This window comes from Centruroides vittatus, unplaced genomic scaffold, assembly GCF_030686945.1.
Source record: "Centruroides vittatus isolate TY-2023 unplaced genomic scaffold, ASM3068694v2 contig_620, whole genome shotgun sequence".
Classification (NCBI taxonomy): Eukaryota; Metazoa; Arthropoda; class Arachnida; order Scorpiones; family Buthidae; genus Centruroides; species Centruroides vittatus.
The window spans coordinates 1,402,031-1,422,803 of record NW_027122381.1 but is presented as its reverse complement, the minus strand read 5'-3'; the positions used below and the strand labels follow the sequence as shown (position 1 = coordinate 1,422,803).

The following is a 20,773-nucleotide window of genomic DNA, read 5'->3' as shown; positions in this document are numbered from 1 at the left end:
AATAAACATACATGATTTCCAATACACTGTTAACAGAACACACAACTGGAAGACACCTGGTGTAGACAACATTCACAATTTCTGGTACAAAAAGTTTACATCACTGCACCAGGAACTAGCTAAACACCTAAACACACATCATCATCAATCCACAAGACATGCCAAATTTTCTTACTCAGGGCATCACCTACATGAAACCTAAAAACAACAATACCACAGACCCCACACAATACAGACCAATTACATGTCTTCCAACACTCTACAAATTATTGACATCCTGTATTGCAAACAAAATATACAAACATGTTGAAGAACACGACATTCTAACAGAACAACAAAAAGGTTGTCGCAGAAACCACAGGGGATGCAAAGAACAGTTACTCATAGATTCAGTCATTCTACGGCAAGCACACAGACAACACAGAAACATACACATGGCATGTATAGACTACAGAAAAGCATTCGACAGTGTTCCACACAGTTGGCTGCTACATATCCTACACATGTACAAAATACATCCATCACTCATTGCATTCTTTCAAAACACTATGCAGCACTGGAGAACAACACTACATCTGAGGGTTAGTAACACTTCCATACAAACAAAGCAAATTTTTATTAGGCGAGGAATTTTTCAAGGAGATTCCTTGAGTCCTCTCTGGTTCTGCTTAGCCCTGAACCCATTATCCAACATGTTAAACAACACGCAATATGGTTACAATATCAGACACAAAAAAACAACACAGTTTACACTGTCACATCTCATGTACATGGATGACATAAAACTTTATGCATCCACACAAAAACAACTTCATCAACTCCTACAAATCACACATTCATACACCAAGGACATACAAATGGAATTTGGCCTAGATAAATGCAAAACAGTTCACATAGAAAAAGGAATCCTGAAGAAAGAAGATTTTGCACTTGGAAATGGAGACGTTATTGAATCCATGGAAGAGGGCGAGTTCTACAAGTATTTAGGATTCCAACAGGCCAAACTAACAGAACATGCACAAATAAAGCAAAGATTAATTAAAGAATACCAAAGTAGGTTAAATGCTATTCTCAGAACACAGTTAAATGCAAAACACACAGTTAAAGCAATAAACACATATGTCATCCCAGTACTCACATATTCTTTTGGAGTTATACATTGGACTCACACAGATCTTGAGCAACTCCAAAGGAAAACAAGAACTACACTTACTAAGCATAAACAACATCATCCTAAATCTGCTATAGAAAGACTAACCCTTCCACGTAAAGATGGCGGACGTGGCCTGATTGACATAGTTAACCTTCACTACAAACAAATACAGTCACTGCGAGAGTTTTTCTACAAAAAACAAGAAACATCACAATTACAAAAAGCAGTAACTCTAGCAGACTCAAATAACACACCATTAAACTTACACTCACATCATATGGACACAACACAACATATAAAAAGCATAGACACCATTAAGCAATCGTGGGCTCGAAAGGCACTCCATGGCAGGCATCCTTACGATCTGGCCCAGGATTTTGTTGACAAAACTGCATCAAACAGCTGGTTAGCTCGGGGATGCCTCTTTGGAGAGACGGAAGGATTCATGATTGCCATACAGGATCAGGTCATAAATACTAAAAACTACAGAAAACACATACTCAAAGATGCAACACTCACAAATGACACATGCAGAAAATGTCACATCATGCCAGAAACTATACAACACATCACCTCTGGTTGCAAGCTCTTGGCACAGACAGATTATTTACACAGACATAACCAAGTAGCAAATGTAATACACCAAGAGCTTGCAAAGAAACACAAATTAGTAGACATCCACGAACCATACTACAAATACATTCCACAGACAGTATTGGAAAACAACACGCACAAAATGTACTACGACAGAGCCATAATCACAGATAAAACAATTTACCACAACAGACCAGACATCACACTCATTGACAAACACAATAAAATCACATACATTATAGACATATCCATTCCAAACACTCACAATATACAAAACGCATGCACTGAAAAAATTAGCAAGTACACAGAACTCGCCCAGGAAATAAGGCATCTGTGGAGGATGGATAGGGTGCTTATTGTACCTGTTGTTCTCTCTTCTACAGGCGTCATACCACACACACTACACAAAAGCCTGGGCACATTACAATTGAATAGAAACACATACATCACACTACAGAAGGCCACTATATTGAATACATGTCATATTGTGAGAAAATTCCTGAATACAGACACACACACTGATACACTTCTTTAATTTCTGTTTTGGTTACTATGCCTTGACTTTGGTCCGGCATAGTACACAGCCACCGGTGTTAACCGAGTATCTCTCACTTAACCCAACATAATAATAATAATAATCAGTGCAGAGCCCAAATGGTTAGGAGTTGAAAGTTGAAATTTGATACACAGTTAGGGTACGTCACGAGAACGCACACTAAGAAGGGATTTTTCGAAATTCCTCCCCACGGGGGAGAAAGACAGGAATAAGGCTTAACACTTCCATCAACAATGGAAGTGTTACGTAACAATGGAGTTGCTAAAAGAAAGCAACGTGCAAGACGCAGATGCAGTTTTTTTCGTTTTTGCGGGAAATCGAACATATTTTTAGACCCATGTAAAAATTCTCTAATTAGTCTGGAAACTGGGGTCCCAATTCTTGCATTCTATGAAAACGGGTAAGGTTGACTATAATGTAATAATCTTAATCTTCACTATTGTTAATTTTGCCCGAGCAACGCCGGGCTCACTCGCTAGTATAATGCATAATTAAAAAGGAGCAACTTTTAAATTGAGATGTCAGTTGTAATCTTTTTATCTTAAACAGAATTATTTGGCTAGTGGTACCCAAGAAAGGCATTTGGTTCTTGAGTAAATGACATTTAATGGTGGAACAAGTTGGACTTTTCTAATTCATTTATTAATCAAAGATTAATAAATGGAAATATGGCTGGTTGGATGTTTCTTCCTTTTCTGTGGATTATGTATTAATGATAAACCAAACAGTTGCCAAAATTAGTCTGATTGATACTTGAGCATGGTATCAGACCTTCACAGAAGATTAACCAGAAATGGTTTGGTAGGTCTATGCAGGCAGCTTAAGCATTGGTCTAAACCGGCGATTCCCTCTACAATAAAGATTGTGTGACTCAGCCTTATTCTTTAAACCTTGTCTGTAAATATTCCAATTTTTATGCAAAAATATATCTTTTCAAATTCTATGGTTACTCTATAGTTAAAGCTTGAAATTCTAGCTAAATATAAAATTCAAAATCAAAGCTATTTTTATTTTGTGCGCTTGGTTTTTCATTAATACAGGACATTAAATACATCTTCAAATGCATCTTTCTGTATACAAAATTTTACAATGTAAAAGTTTTACGTATAATGTCGATCTTTGACATATTCCACTTTGGAATTTAGGAATTTTGTATTTAAACCCGAGGTAGGTTTAATAAATAATTACTCTTCATAGAAGATGAAAGCTTGAAAAGCAGATAATCTTTACTTTTAAAATAAAAAATTAGAGTCAAACTTTTAAGTATTTGGGTATTTATTTTTCATCTTGTGGTACATTTTCTCTTCATTTAAAGAATTAGATTCTATACTGAAATTGTCTAACATTAAAGTGTCACTTAAAATGAAATCATTTTAGATTGTCAAAAAGTCTTTATATTTGTATAAATCATTAAATCAAACAAGCTGTGTGTTCCAAATTTAGGGTACTGATTTCACAGAAAAATTAGAAAGGATCCAGTTGTAATTTTAAAATGGATTTTACTGTTTGAATTGCTCAGTTTCTAAACTTTGAATAGATCCAATTGCATAGACCATGTTTGGTTATCGGTTTACTTGTGAGTTTGTTTTGGTTAAAATTCTCAACCTATCAGAAAGTGATGTTTGTTACAAACTAATTTCTTAAAATTTTAATTTGGAAAACATTTGTAGAGAGATGCGGCCATTCAGTTAAAAAATTGTTGAACGATAGATTTTTTTTGGATAATCAGTTCTATGTTGAGTTACCGAACACATTAAATAATAAATATTGGTTATAGGACAGAGTGTACAATGAATGGAAATATGGCTGGTTGGATGTTTCTTCCTTTTCTGTGGATTGTGTATTAACGATAAACCAAACAGTTGGCAAAATTAGTCTGATTGATGCTTGAGCACGGTATCAGTCCTATTTTTGTTTGCTGGATTGAGTTTATACCTTATGATTGTAGTATAGTGATTTTACTTTTTGGAACTTCCCTGAGAGCATCTGTTGTGCAAGTCTACCCTCAAGATGGTGTTCTTTCACCCTTGTTGTGAATGGTCTCTTGAAGTATCTTAGTTTCTCTGAGTTGTAAGTCCAAGGATATGTAGATATTCTGCTTTGTACTGAGAAATTTCCTGGCATTTTGTCTGACCTTCACAGAAGATTAACCAGAAATGGTTTAATAGGTCTATGCAGGCAGCTTAAGCATTGATCTAAACCGGCAATTCCCAACCGGGGGTATGCATACCACTGGGGATGCATTTGGTGTTTAGGGGTATGCAAAAAAAAATTAATAATGGCGGATGTATGGTCATTATAATTAAAGTTTTAATTATGTATCGACACAAAAAACCTTTATAATGCAGCCTTTTAATTCAAATTTTAAACGTTTTCGGTCTTTTTGAAAGGTCTTCGTTGGGAATAAAAATCAAAATGATTCTTGCTTTAAACCGACAGTTTGTTCTGGAACATTATAAATTTTTGACTTTTCTTAACTTCTCGGGTTCGTATATAAATAAATACAATCGGTGATGGTAATGTAACCTGAATAAAATTTCTCTCTCAAAGTTCACCTGTTTGTCTTAAAATTTTTTAGTCCTAGCTCTAGTTCAGTTTTTAAGTAAATAGGTTGGAGTTTGGCGAAGCCTCCATATGTCAGAAAAGACTGAAAAATTAACTTTTCCGTGTACTGCTAAATAGCACAAATAAGTAAAGAAGAATATTCAAATTCTGCATTGAGGCCTTTGGTGACATCACAGCACTCGATATATTTTTATTTAAAACTAAGTATTTTTATAATATTTGTGTCCTTCCAATGCTTTTTTTTAACATGTAATTGATCAAGATGCCACTGTTTGATGAACATGCAAAACTTAGGAAAATGGATTGCCAAGGAGTACACAAGTCAAAAGGTTGGAAACTGCAGATATAGATAAAACTTGTTGTTCCTTTTACTCATAGGAAAGCATTGAGAGGCTTTTCTGAGCCTCTTCTCTAGTAAAAGGGTGCAGTTTTCCTCTTTGGTCAAGTACCTTCTTGTATTGATTAGCCTTCTATGGATTTTGCATCTTGAGATGGTGCTAGATAGGCAAGGCATATTGTCTGGTTATGTAAAGGCACTTTTGGCAAATTTGGTCTGCAACCATACGTTTTCTTTTTGACTTTTTACTGTGGTAGTTTGAATGTAACAACCTATTTTGCTGTAATTTGGTGATCCAGGGGCTTTGCAAAGACTCAGATAAGGATGAAAAACCTGTAGCATACTGCATGCTTTACAGAACTAGTGGCAGCTGTATCTATGATCCCACATATTGTAGTTCTGTTGGGCCTTCCCATCACCTGTTTATTCCAGCTGAAGCAAGGAGGGTCTCAAGTGTAATGTCATACATCACAAATTTTAGTCAAAGTACTTTTGTCATTGACTTTACTGAGGGACATGATGAAGGAAGACATCTTTTTGATGAATTCAGACAAAATGTTTCCATGATTTTGACAGGCATTATTTCCTGCACAACTGGCATATGGATAGGGTAATTTTTCATTCATAGAATATAGCCTCATTTACATAGATTGATCCAAAATTAATAGTGGCAGAAATGCTGCTATTTGTGGGAACAGTTGGACAGGGTTTTTTTGTCTCACTGGGCAAGTTCCTACTGTGTTCCAAGTAGAGTTGCTAGCTATTGTTTGGTGTGTTTGTACTATTTTACACTCTTAATAAGGCTATCTATATTAAGGGAGCCTGACTTTTAGAAACAAAGGCATTTGGTTCTTGTCGGCTTATTTCGGCACTTATTTGGGAGTGTTATTAGCATCTCAATGGTTTGTCTATCCACAACAGTTTTTCTCTGGTGGTGCCAGGACATATATTGCATCAATATAACAGCTGATTTACTGGTCAAGCAGGGAGATCTGCAGATTTTTGCTTGAGAAGATTGAATGAGCAGATCTCCCTGCTCATTCAATCTGAGTTCTTTTTTGAGCACTGATGGCATCCCTCAGCTTTGGAGATTGCTGTCCGAGCTCTTTAAAGAAAGAGTTAGGAAGTAATTTTTTGTAGGATGCACACTGGATATTTTAAGCCAATGCACTTTGACCTAAAAGCCTCCACTTGCACAATAACAACAGTACCCCAATCACTATAGCTGATTCTCCTACAATATTACAACAACAGATTTTGTTGACATGTGATCTCTCCAAGTGTACTTAACAAGCAATGCAAGAAATTTAAAATTTGTAAGTATATTTAAATAATTATTTTATTCCACATAATGTACAAATTCATAAAAAAATGACAATTATTATATTCTATAAAAATAATGATTCGAGAGATTCGTGATGAACGTCACAAAAAAATACAATGCACTCAGTGTAAACAGTGTAGTGCTAGCAATTGCGTGAGAGAAGTGGACGGACTGTCTGAAATAGAACTTAATTATTTGCTTACAAATACTAGAAACCTCAAAAATCACCTGCATTTGGTTAAAATACATAAATATTGCTTTTTATTAAAGTGTTAATATAAATTATTCTATTTTAACAACTATGCTTATGTTTAATTACATAATTATCAAAATAATGATATGTATCATCTTGGCTAATTGTTATTTACAATTCATTAATTTTATAAAATATTATGTACAGATTTATAATATTTTCTTTGTATAAAAATGTTAAGTATATAATTAAATAAATTTGCAATACACTTACACATCATCACATTTTGTATTAAAAAAATGATTTTTTGATGATACTCTTATGATAAAACTTTCCGAAGCAGGAGCTTGATATTGATGATGTCCCAGAGATTCTTTGTTTTATGTAAATGTCAAGTTTCTAGTATTTTATGGCTGGCAACATTATAACTGCCAATTAAATATTAACAACGATAGAATACTAATTAAAGAGAGACTTAATTCTATAGAACTTGCAGCGGCCCTACAGTCAACAATTTTCATGGCCTGCACGAAGTCGTAACCCAAATATTCGTGATAATTATGTTTGTGCAAAGGAACTTCCACCAACTGTTGAGTGGCATCTTGAAAGATCAGGTCATTGTAACTGCTGTCAGAAACAAACATTTTGAAGGTGAAATCTTCGCTATACTTAGATCCGTAGTATTGTTGAGCGTGTAAAAAAAGATCGATGTAGGATCTAGTTACATTGTATGGGTTCTTTCTGTTTGTGACCATTGCATTTGAAGCAACTTTACCAAGATTGCAACTTTCGTACTCGTGCTGTTTTGCTCTGGTGCCGTCTCTACACAACAGTTCGAAATCGCCGGGCATCATGGGACGGGCCCACCACTCGCGATTTTTTCCCGCGGTATTTTCTAAAACCGTGGTGTGTTTCACGAATGCAATCTCTCCGCCCCCTTCCACCAGACAACGTAGGGCACCCGTATTACCATAGAAAGGTTCGGAAGAATCTCTGCTACAGTAACTTGCACCGGTTCCGTGACACAGGTCACATAAATTGGCATAACTCCAATCGGCTACGGTATATTCCTTGGACAGAACACCCGGAATGCAACTTTTTTGAAAGAATTCTGCTGCGGCGTGTGCCGAATTGCACCCGTAAGATCGCATTCTTTCGTTACTTAAAAGAAAACTCATCGGTATGACCCAACCTGCAGCCAAACCCACACCGGTATGACAAGATCTTTTTCCTGGAACAAGAGGGAGAAATTAGTACTTATCATTTTAAAGATTAATGTCTAGTCAATATTCAATATTAAAAAAAGAAAACAAACCTTTTAAGTACAATAGATCTGTATCTTTATCAGGCTGCTGTGCAACTGCTACAACATAATAAGCTGGCTCTTGTAAATCATACTGTTCAGCTATAATTGGTATCAATCCAAATGCACTGTAAAATGAATATATTTTCTTTTAGAAAAGTAAAATAAGATTATTGCAAATTTTTAAGGTCAGATCTCTGCTTTTGCATAATACATGCAACATAAAAACACATTAATTGCTATTTTTTGAAATATAATATGCAATATGGAGTCATGAAGATTGAGGTTTGTGGAAAGTAAAAAGAGTAACATTGGCGAAAAGCTGAAAGAAGTGGGTGAGATAAGATGGCCCAGAGAAGCTTATTGAAAATGATCTTATGTAGAAAGCCAAGTTGTCATCATTATCCATCAATTTATCCAAATTTGCTGTAAATTTTTTCAGTCAGTTTATCAATTAGACTATCACACAGTAAGATAATTTATTGTAATTATTGTAATCATGTCATTGCAAGAAATCTATGTAGTCTGATTCAGAGTTGGGACATTATTCCCAATCTTCGTACATGTATCCAACACTGTTGCAGATTGAATTCATCCATAATAAGCAAAACTGAGACAACCTTATAAACTGAAATGTGTTTGATGTATCAAATGATTATAAACAAATTAACCAATGCATGTTCAATTTGAAGGATTACTAGTTTGAACTTTACAAACAACAAAAATTAGCAGCTTTTCATCATATCAATTAAGTAATTTCTTAGAAGGGTGAAGAGTTCTTTAAAACATAATAAATAAAAAGTTATAAACTGAAGAACATTGAACAAAACATGCTCAGCAAATAATTCATCACACTACACCTTTTGTGTTTTAATTCATCACACTACACAAAAGGTGTAGTGTGATGAATTAAACTGAAGAACAGTTAAAGTTGAACTTTTAACTTACATAAATAATATAACCTGTTTAGTCATTGCTAACACATTATATCTTCAATCAAGAAACCAATCAGTTTGTTCTACCAAAACATTTTCGGTAGTGGTATACTGCATATACTCATGTAAAAATCAAATTTTTTAAATCATTTTTTAAGGTCAAAATTTATGGGGTTAACTTTTACATGGATACAACTTTTAAGGGGCTGAAATTCAAGCTAGAATCCAACATACCAAATCAGTAGCAGAAGTCCAACTGATTTTTAAATGAAACATTTCTTCTTCATGGCAACAGACCAATTTCTTTGCTGCGTTTTTATTTTTTATAAATTAAATGTAGCTTAAGGCCGCAAAATATCAAAACAATTAATAATGACAATAAAAACCAATAAATTGCCATAGTAAACTTTTATATATGCAGACAAAACGTGAAGAAGAAATTTAATACAGCTTTATATTTTACAGTACATGATACATCTTAAACATTTCGCATACAAAAATTCATTAAAATCCTAAAAAACCACGCCGTTCGTTATCTTCAGCACTGAATAATGCTCCGTCATCTTTGATGTCCATAGTTAGAGGTAGCATATCGTCCACTTCTTCATCCATGTCAACCCATAGACAATCGTCTTCTGTACCATCCAGTGCATTCAAAATTTCACATTTCTTGAATGATTTTACAACATTGTCAGCTTTTATTTCCTTCCATGAATCAACAATCCATTCACAGATCAAAAGCAATGATGGAGCCCTCGCAATGCCTCCCTTAGTATATGTTTTTTTCTTCATCATGGTTGTTGTTCAGCACAGAGGAGTCACTCATTTCCTTGCAAACTGGAGTAGTTGTGGAGACAGATAAGAGTCTGAAGGCACTTATAAGACAGTGGCCCTGGGGCAGAGAAGAAGATGTGTCTGTCAAGAAGAGGAGCAGGCAATTCAGGTTAGTCCTCTGGTGGCAGTGTGGATATTGGCAAACAGATTTTGTTCACTAAACAACACAGATTTGTCACGCAACACAATTAGCAAGGAACTCTCCTTTTGATCTTGAGATTCGGGGTTTTTATTGATTTTCTCCCCAAATCCCTTGTTTTGATTGGTCCTAATTTCTTTGTCTCACTTTTGGTCTCTCTTCTGTCTCCAGGTTGCAAGAAAGGTCTTCTTCTTTGGATGGTCTGTCTGACACCATCCCTTGACTCTGACTGGGAGATGTTGATAGAACCAAGAAACCTATACTTGTATTTTAGCCCATTATTTCCTTTCTTCTGACATTTTAGAATTTTAACAATCTCACATGATGTCTCCTTGACTGTCAAACTTTCCATTTTTCTCGATTTACCCTAACTTCAATCTGTTGTATACGAGCATCGGTGTCAGAGTCCGATCTTTCCAGGTCGACATTCATGTATGATCTGACATGTGCGAGCCACCTAGGGACTCCTTGTTTATCTCCGTGTTGCATTTGTTTTAATAACTACAGAATTTTTTCTCTCTTTCTTACATAACTTTCATTTGGTTTTTGCTTCAACAATTTCTATATAGTCAATGCAATTAACATGATTTTGGACCTTATCTGGAAACTTACAAATGGCTGCACAAGTAACACACTTTCCATCTTGATGATTTTCAACTACCCACTCTGCAACTTATTGTGACCACTTGCTACGTTTACCTCTGTTAGCACATTTTCTTTTTGGTATTGTCTGAAGTTTGTTCGACATCTTTCTCTAGTCTCTCACAAGTTTCTCCAACACACAAAATTCCCCTGCTGCTACACAGTTGTTTGTCTTCTCAACAACTTCAATAACTTTCAGTTTAAATGTTACCGTATATTTGTTATTTTTTCTAGAGGGCATTTTTACGTAAAATGACAGAAATTTTAAATTGTAGTTGTAGATTTGTGTGTGTGTTTTTGCACCAACACGTCATGTGTCAGTATGTTGATGGTGCTTTCCTGAGATGACCACTGCTTCTGTCATTTCTGGCCACAATTTATTATTATTCATTACATTGTTTTAGTAAAAATCTTTCTTGTCCCCATATCCAACAGCACCCAAAATACCATATATTTTAGATCCGAAATGCATGAATATTACAGATTGAGTTAATGAAACACATTTTAGAAAATATCTACTGGTAGATGGTGTTCTTAGTGGAATTATGAAACTGGCAAAAATCCTCATGGTAATTACATGATGATAAAGCAGAGTCAGAATGGTTCTTTTAACATTGTAAACAATATAAAATTTTATAAGGAGCACTACTTATCCTAAAAAACTAGATGCACTTGAAGTGCCTTCAATGGAAAAAATTCTGGCAAATGTTGACCTGTTCATGAAATACTAGCGTCGACCTTTACACGGGATCAACTATTATTCGAGTATATACAGTACATAAATTATCTTTAATCGATATATTTTAATTTTAACGAGAATTGTTTAAATATTAAACCATTTAAAATTATACTTCTCAACATTCAAAAAAATAAAAGAAACACTAAAATGAATTAAAAGTGTCTTCATATTTCATCCTTACCTACATCTCAGAAACAAAAAAGGTTGACTCTGACATGAGACTATTATGTTCTTTAGAAAGACACTTAAAGGGCATAAAAGACAGAAGAAACCATGAAATAAGTTATGTTTCTGAGGTGTAGGAAGAGATGAAATATGTAGACACTTAATTCAATTCAATGTTTTTTCTACTTTTTGTGAATTACAAGTGTTCTTGTCATTCTGATTTTTTACTAATGAAATACTTATCATTTAAATCGTTTATTCCATGAGCAATTTTTTAAAAAATTTATTTTTAGAATGCATATATCGTATTTAGATGGATATTTATTTTATCCAAACAACCAGAAAACACTTGCATACTTAAAGTAGGATTTTGATTATGAATCTTTGTGTATTTCAGGCTTTAATGTGGATTGTTGTTTGGAATAGAGCATTGTACTACATTAAGTGGCATTATACATTGTTCTTGTCTACATTGAAAATAGCAGAGAATAAACAAGCATCATCACTAAACCCAATATATTATAAAGCTACACACCAACCAATGCCAAATATTTGGCATTGGTTGGTGTGTAGCAGAGAATCTATTCATTATTATTTGAAAATACAACAAACTGCCACTTAAAGGTCCATCGTAAGTACAAGCAATTGTAAATCAACTGCCTTTAAGTCAAGGAATATCTGCTTTAAAATAATAATAATAATAGAAAAAAGTACAAGTTTAGCAAATTTTAATGAAATGATGTAATAACTTACTGTCCCGCATGATAAATATCACCCGCATCTAACATTGTTAAATCTGCTTGACCATTCTTGATCAACTGCATACAATCTCTTTGACTGTGACCAGTTATGCAAACTAAGTCAGGTTTCAACGTTTTTGCTCTAAATGCTGTCTACATGTAAAAGAAAAAATTTATTTTAAATAAAATAAATGCTTATATAGAAATATTAGTTTTTTAAACAATAAACATATAAATTGATAACTTACTCTCATCTTATTGCATTTCTTTTGTTCTGCGACTGACACTACACATAATTTAGCAGGTGGAACGGGACATTTTTGTAGTTTTTTATATAAATCTTGCTTTGTTCCTAAGAAGAGTAAACTTTACAAGTAAATTCTCTGTAATTATTAACAAAATTTTCACACAGCTGTAAACAACTCACCGAGATATCTAACAAATATCTGCTGGCTGGCATCTAGAGCGACTAAATTAGTAGTCGTGTCTAGAAACAGAAGATTGGTGCTGTTTTTGTATGGATCGCGATCATCTCCGGTTCCCGATTTGAATAACTGAAAAGATTTTTCAGACACACTGTTTGATGAAAGGCTTCTTCTATTGTAAGGGTAATAGTTAGAACTTCCTCTATATGAAGCATTGAAATGAGGAGGATAATCGGCATTCCAGTTGCTAGAATACAGATTATTTCTACCAAATAACTTAACTGCACGCTGAAAAAGTTTTTAGAAATATATTAATTAATACAACTCATTACTATTTATTAAATAATTGAAATGTCAGTGCAACCTCTAAAAATCTTTGGTATTTTTTTCTTGTTTCTGGCAGGACGACGGAACTAACTGCAACAACGTGAGCGGGTACGTAACCCCAATTACACGAACGAAAGTCGTCGACAGGAGCAGACGTCTCTCTTCTATTGAATGGGCAGACTAGTTTAAATTCAGATGCAGGAGGACCCCTGTAATTGCGCTGACTTGTCATTTCACGAACAGTGCTGTCTTTTAGAAAAGCTACCTCTCCATTATTCAACAAACAATTAAAGGCACCTTCAAAATTAGCATATTTATTGTTTCCACTGCAACGGTTACTCTTTTTACCTTCGCAGAGTTCGCACATCTTTTCAGGATTGTCACCTTAAATAAAAATTAAATAAACTTCAACATAAACAAATTAATTTTTAATCACAGAACATGCAATTAAAACAGAATTTGACAACTAAGTCTCAAATCAATCCAGTATTCAATTTGGCTCTTTGAATACATTATACACATCAGACATCAGACATGCCAATGTTCTCTTATGGTTGGCTGTACAAACATGTCAGACTCTGTTTTAGCTGCAAATCCCATGTAATAATTAAAATTTTTGCTCACAGACATTTCACTCACCCGTCGGGTTATATTTATCGATTAAAGAATTAGGCGCGCAACTAGGGCCGAAAAATTCTGCCGCAGATTTAATTATATTATTGCAATACTTTATCGGCAATACGTCCTCTTCTATTAATCTTGCCATAGGAATTATCCATCCTCCTAGCTGTCCCACTGAAGGAAAACAGACTCTTTTACCTTCTAAATCTCTCAAATAATCTAGCCGAGTAGAAATCCTCGTAACCGCAACTGCATAATATCCATCTGTTTCTTCTATAAAATTTAAAAAATCTTAATTGAAATATCCAATTTTAAAACAAAAATATTAATTTAAGCTTTTGTATTTGATTAACTTATGTTGTATATAAAATTAACACCTGTAAATGCTAATTTTAAAAAACCCCAATGGACTCCAGCAATTATTGTAACCGTAAAAATCTACATGAAAAGTCATTATAAGTACTTAACACTGAAAAAATTGAGAATTATGTAAAAATTTTTCTAAATAAAGTGATATTTAATTATTAAAAATCATTATTATTAATTAACAGAAAATATATCAGATACAAATAATTATGGACATTAATATTAAACATGTTTTTATATCTTATAGAATTATAAAACCACCTTTTGAAAAAATGATTTAATCCAGTATAAATCATTACTTTCAAAAGACAAGTATAAATCTTTTGTGAATACAGTAATACCTCGTCGATAATCCATCCGAAAACAATCGACGAAATCCGAAACTGACGAAAACAGAGGCAAATATTTCCATATGAATCAATGTAAATCCAATTAATTCGTTCTAGACAGTCCAAAATACATACCAATAACACATTTTATAGAGAATTAATATAGCGTTAAATACTAAAAGCAATAAGAAATTAATATAAAAAACTAATCTAGAGGAAAGCAATGGAATTGTTTGGCTAGACGCGCAGGGTAATGTCTTGTCTTGTAGAAGTTAGTTGGACACGAGCTTCTAGCCTATATTGCCCAGTGGTAAAGTGTGACATAACTGTCATGTAATAATAGTTGTATGTGTTTATGATGGTTGTATCATGGGGAATAATGCCTTCCGGGAGGTCTGTTTAAGGATAACTGGCCCTACTCAGGTGTTACAGATGTGGAGAAAACCCAGAAAACTCCATGTGACCAGCCTGTCCTGATGAAGCACGAACCCACGACCGAATGCCCAGTGTTCGGGGAACGGAAAAGTTGGCCAATGGTGGGCCGTCGCAGGGTAATGCTCACAGAACAAGACTACACCGAACCAGAAAAAGCACAAGTTGCCCTTTGTTTTCGCAAAATTAGCAGTGAGGTAACTTGGGCATGCCAACGAAATCCGAGACAATCGACAAAAACCAAGGAAAATTTTTCGCGAAAAAAATCGACGAAAACCAAAGTATTACTGTATATGTATAAATTTCTCTTGAGAATTCAGACATGGAATCTTAAGAATTTGAAGAAATGTAACTAAAGCTATCAGGCTGACAATGTTCATAAGAACAAATATTGCCAGCTGATACCTTAGTCCTCATATCTACATAAAATTTTGTTTGTCAATTTTGAAAGTGATTATTGTAGTAATAATTCATTACTGTATTAATAATTTTCAAAATTAACAATTCACCAACAAGCATTTTTATAAACTCAATTCTCATGGTCCATTTGCAGTTAGTTCTCAATGTTCTGTTCCACTATGTACCGCCAGCTTAACCAATATACCTCGCAATGATCTAAAGTTTGGTTTGTGATCAAATTTCATGTTCTTCCACTGATCAAGAACAAACAGAATTGTGAGATGGCATCACATGTTCTGTATTTAATGCAAGAGTTCAATCAACTTATCTTGAACAAATGTAAAATGGAGAATATTTGAGCCATGAATGATAAACTCAATAACAAATGTAAAAAAATTAAAACTTTTGAGGTTTTATATGGAGAAAAATTGCAAATGATTTGTTTCTTGGAGTAATAGATAAGAATTAAGCATATAAAATAGGCCTAATTCAAATAAGTTTACTATATCAAGCCTATAATAGATATTGCTCTATTTAACAAATGATAAGTAGCAACTAACTTTCAATATACTGTATCTAAATTGTGGAATATGGTGTGTGTTTGTCATGTGTAAGCAAGTATCAAATGGGACTCCATGGATTCATAATTATTTAATACACTAGGAACTGTTGAACTGTAACCTCAACAAAACAGCCTTGTCTAATAGAAATGGGTTATAAACCAACCTTTACTCATTCCTCTGTATTACAAAAAATTTTAAATTAAGTGTTTTTAGACACCCACAATTGCTGTAAATAATCGGGCTATATTTTGAAAATATTAATTATGAATTACAAATTTATTTGTAATTCATAATTAATATGTCCAAAAATTATTTATGACAATTGTGGGTGTCTGTATTTGCTAAGCATCAGGTTTCGGTAGATGTTTATATTTAAGTGTTTTTAATTGAGAGCTTGACAATCAAATAGTAAAATAATAAAGGCATCATCTTTCCAAGATGTCCTTAAATGCTGAGTACAAGTCCTGGGAACCTAATCCTAATTTATGGGGTGTTGAAAGTGTCACCCGATACAAAACTTTTGCAATGAAAGGTCTCACTAAATGAGTTTGTGCTATACAACACTCATAACACATTTGTGTTATGAGTGTTGTATAGCACAAACTCATTTAGTGAGACCACAGATAATTCATTTAGTCAAACACAGATAATTCAACACCAAGCATCCCAGTCAAATCCTTAAACTTTTACAGTAATTTTACCCAGATGTGTTGGGTCTTATTTGGCAACTAGCCTCACCAATCTACAATGGGTACAAAAACATGGCTAAACCCACAACAGGCACAAAAGCAAATACAGTGGAACCTCGCATAACAAGCAAAATGAATTGTAAAAATTTGACTCGCTTAACGAGTGGTGTTTCGCATAACGAGTGACAAGGAGAGGGAAAATCCCAGATTGTGCCCATGCTCCATCATCAGTCTGTGTTTAGCATTGTTCCACTAGCATCTTAGTGTTGCTCGTGATCACACATTTTTCCAAACTTGTGTTCACACATATTACGTATAAACATCAACAATAATAGCCCATTATATAATAAACACACCATCTCATACTAAATTTAATGAGTAATTCCAAATTAAATTTTAAACATGTCTAAATTAAAAATTAATTATTTATAATTATTAACTTTAATACGAGATGGCAGCATAACTGCCTACCTCTAGTCAAATTAATTAATTTCTAAAATTTAATTATAGTCTTTACATAGCCCAAGAATTTGGCATATCGTTTGGCATCTTCATCAGACATATTATGTGATTTTTTTGTTTTCTGCAAATCAAATTTGTATTCCAGGTTGGTTCATTCCTTGCTAGAAAAAAGACAAAGATGATTCATGCTTCTTAACAATGTATATTGTGTAGTTTTCTTTGAATAAATGTTAAACATAAAATATTTGAGTATTTTTTCGGCATGGAACGCATTATTGTATTTTACATTAATTTCTATGGGAACAAGTGTTTTGCATTACGAGTAAGATTCTGGAACGAATTATGCTCATTAAGCGAGGTTCCATTGTAATCTTAAGCCAAGTAGAGAGTTTAAAATGTCACTGTGACTATACCATGCAATTTTATTATGTTCCTATTGATATAGGTTACATGCATTTCATCTTCTTCAGTTAACAATTATTAACTTCAAAACATTTTCAGCCTTTCTAAGGCCATCCCTAACATACAATTCTCTCCAGTGCACAAGCAAAAAAACTGATTTTCAAACACCAATTGTTCCACAAGCAGAAATATTTTTCCAAAATTTAAATTCAAGTTTTTAAAGATGAATGGTTTATATGGAGTGTTCCATCCAAACTTTCTTTCCAAATTCTTTTCTGAATATGGAGAATTCAAACCTAGGGTTTGAAAAATCAGTAATATAAATGCACAAGATGACTGCAACCACCAAATAAACATAGATAAGAAAATAAACTCAAAAGACAAAAATAAATATAAGCAATCAACACGTATACTTCAAAGACAGCTTTCCAAGTCATGGAAATCATTGCAATCTTTGAAGTTGATGCAGTTTGTGTTTTTCTCAGAGAAATAAATCTACACCTGTTTTAAGAGCTTTAAGTTCCCACTTTCTCTCACCAGGCATATCAAAGCTGCTTCATGTAGCAATGCCTCTATTTCCAGATATAGTCCTCATCTGTGATGTCCTAACTCTGACAGTTACCAGTTCAAACTTAATTTTTCAACAGCTGAATGGCCTAGTGGTTAAAATGTTGGCCTATCATTTGTGGGGTCCTTCCTTCATACAGCAATAACCAGAAATGGTAATTTAAGCATCAGACTGGATTCATGGACAGCATCAGACATTCTTATTCATCAGACATTTGATGGATAAGAATAATGTTTATGAAATCTTATCTAAATTTGATGTACACACATTTACTATTTTGAAGATGAAAATATAGTTGTAAGATTCTTGTCTCTAAACAGTTAATTTAATCATTATCTCTACCAATTGGTTACTGAGATAATTATTAAATTGAGATAAAAATAGCTTACAATCTTGAAGTTTTTGCAATTATTAATATTTTCTTTTTGGAATTATATCACTTGTAATAACTCTAAATCCCCTGGAAGACAACTGTCAGATAAAGACAGACATATTAAACAAAAAACTTTTAGTAGTATATTATCTTCTTGTCTTCAAGTTTATTCAGGCAGTTGCATTGAGGATTATAACTGCTAAGCTCCATCAAGAGCACGAGAAGAAAAATGATACTAATATGATCTAATATTATTAAGCATAGAGTAAAAATCATAGAATATCTTTTTGTGTCACTATCAAGAATATCATCTAAGACACAAAATTCCCTGAAACCTTATGGAAACTTTTACACAAATAAGACATCTTAGACAATGCACAAACTGTATATGATATAAAATCTGTCACTATTTTATGTACTGTATATGGTCAATAAACTATCAATATCTAATTGTAAAGTGCATAAAATCTGTCTTATTTCAATGAAGAATTAAGAGAGTTAAATTTGTATACGGATTCTTTTATCAATCTACTAGCAAGCTGTAATATGAACAATTCTCCCCATTCTAACGCAAAGTGCGATCGTCCCGAACCCTCGTTCGAGGGAGTCCGTCCTCGAACGAGGGAGACAGGTTTAACGACACGGCAAAGTTTCTCGCCAAGAAATATTGAAATATCGATAGCAAAAGACAGACGGGGTGCCAAAGAATTTGTAAATTTATATATTTTGTTACTACCATTACTTAGCATATAAATTTTGTTTCTACAAAAACAAAATTTACTATATATGCTAAGTAATGATATCTTTCATTAATTTACATATGACTGTTATATTTATTTATTTTAGAAATATATTCATATATATATATATATATATATATATATATATATAAACAATTATTTAGGTTGAACTATAAAATAAAAATTAGGATTATCGTAGAACATACAAAATAAATGTCATCCAAACTACCAAGATGCGGAACACGCCTAAACTACGAAAACAACGTAGTTTAACACTCCAAATTCGACCCGATCTCCGGCGAGACATTAAACGATCTCTAATAATGTTAAAAATATCCGGCATACAAACCCGGTCCGTATCTTTCCGCCACGATCGGCACGAGACTGTGATATCGTCCGGCCACGGACAACTCTCCCGGATCCAGAGTGACCACGTCTGCCTTTCTCCCCTCGATCCAGCCCATGCACTGGTCCTTATCCGTCGCTTCCTTGCAAAGAAGTTTGACGTTAAACTTCTCCCTCTCCTCCCAGTCCGCTCTCTCCACGGCGCTAGCAAATTTCTGGCATTTCTCCTGTTCCGTATGACTTATGGTGCACCATGTGATTTGTAGTTTATCTTCAGTTTGAACTAGATAAGAAATTTAATAAAAATTGTCAATTTTACAGTTAAACAATTCAAAATGTTCAATGACAACATTTAAAGCCTGTTAGAATGTTATCAGTTTCAAGATATATGTAAACAACGTGTCAATCTTATCTGTTTCGACTGTTAGGTATCCAAACAAATGTCAACAAACGTTTTCTTTAAGATAACGAGCGATCGAGACACATTTTTAACCAGTGGGACATCCGGTGTCCAGTTCAAATTGTCACCATCACCTTCAGGAATGTAAACGTGTGCAAGAGTAAACAAACATAACGTGATTAACGTAAATACTCACCATTTTGCGCTAAGACGTCGAAAATGATGGATAGGGAAAGGCACACGAAGAAAAGATACATTTTTTGTGTTCAAATCGCTTTCAAAGCAAGGCAACAACAGGTGTGGCGGGGCGCGCATGCGTATAAGCACGACAGGTGGGCAGCCAGGTAGACTGTTACCTGTACACATTCCGATATTCTCCCTATTGTATCATTTACGAAATGTCCGAATTTCCTCCGTAAAATGTATTAATTGCAACGGAAATTCTATTAAAGACCGTCTTACATTTTTTCTCGTATTTCCTGATACAATAATAAAATGGAGAAGGCGATGTTAGTTTTGATTTTTTTTAAACGGGCATTTTTTATGTGAAAAACCACGTTATCGTAACTGAAGAAAAATTCGCCATTAGACTAATTGGATTTATGCCTGTTTAGTAATATAATTCTTTTCTAGAAGTGGACGGATCGTTGGTACCGAAGCATACGAGCGAGTGGAAGCGGCCGGATGGCCGAGCGGTCAAGGTTAGCAGCCTGCCGCCCTGGGGGACCCGGGATCGAGTCCGGACGAGTCGATAAATCCCCAGGAATTTTTCGGGGGTGGTCCGTCCGGATATGTCGGTCCCCGTCCCTCACCACCCGGCCGCCCCATTGTGGGCCTGGCCGAACCCATAATGGGCTTGCTATTAGAAGCCCTCTTAGTACCCACAGGGCGGAAAGAGTTACAAAAAAAAAAAAAAAAATACGAGCGAGTGGTGACTGCCGAATCCAATGAAATACAGCGAATTCGCTCTTTGCTCTTCTTTCCGATTGTCCTTAACGCCTTTATCCGTCTACCACTCTTTTAATTATTGAATAGCTCCTACATAATGCTTCGTATATCTTGGAAACTCCCTTCTACTCAAGGTTATAAATGGTGGACGAGTCTTCCATTTCG

The 20,773-nt window shown here is 34.3% G+C and overlaps 1 protein-coding gene across 1 annotated transcript; it reads right to left on the bottom strand.

Moving 5' to 3' along the window:
* Nucleotides 1–6,526: 6,526 nt before the first annotated feature.
* Tsf2 (transferrin 2) lies at nucleotides 6,527–20,034 on the bottom strand. The gene is made up of 9 exons (XM_067275398.1): nucleotides 19,857–20,034; nucleotides 19,265–19,543; nucleotides 13,611–13,865; nucleotides 13,009–13,355; nucleotides 12,647–12,932; nucleotides 12,468–12,571; nucleotides 12,233–12,372; nucleotides 8,038–8,153; nucleotides 6,527–7,953 (listed from the first exon to the last, which is right to left on the bottom strand). The coding sequence occupies exons 1-9, from the start codon at nucleotides 19,915–19,917 to the stop codon at nucleotides 7,145–7,147; spliced, it is 2,397 nt and encodes a 798-aa protein (XP_067131499.1). The 5' UTR covers nucleotides 19,918–20,034; the 3' UTR covers nucleotides 6,527–7,144.
* Between the last annotated feature and the right edge of the window lie 739 nt (nucleotides 20,035–20,773).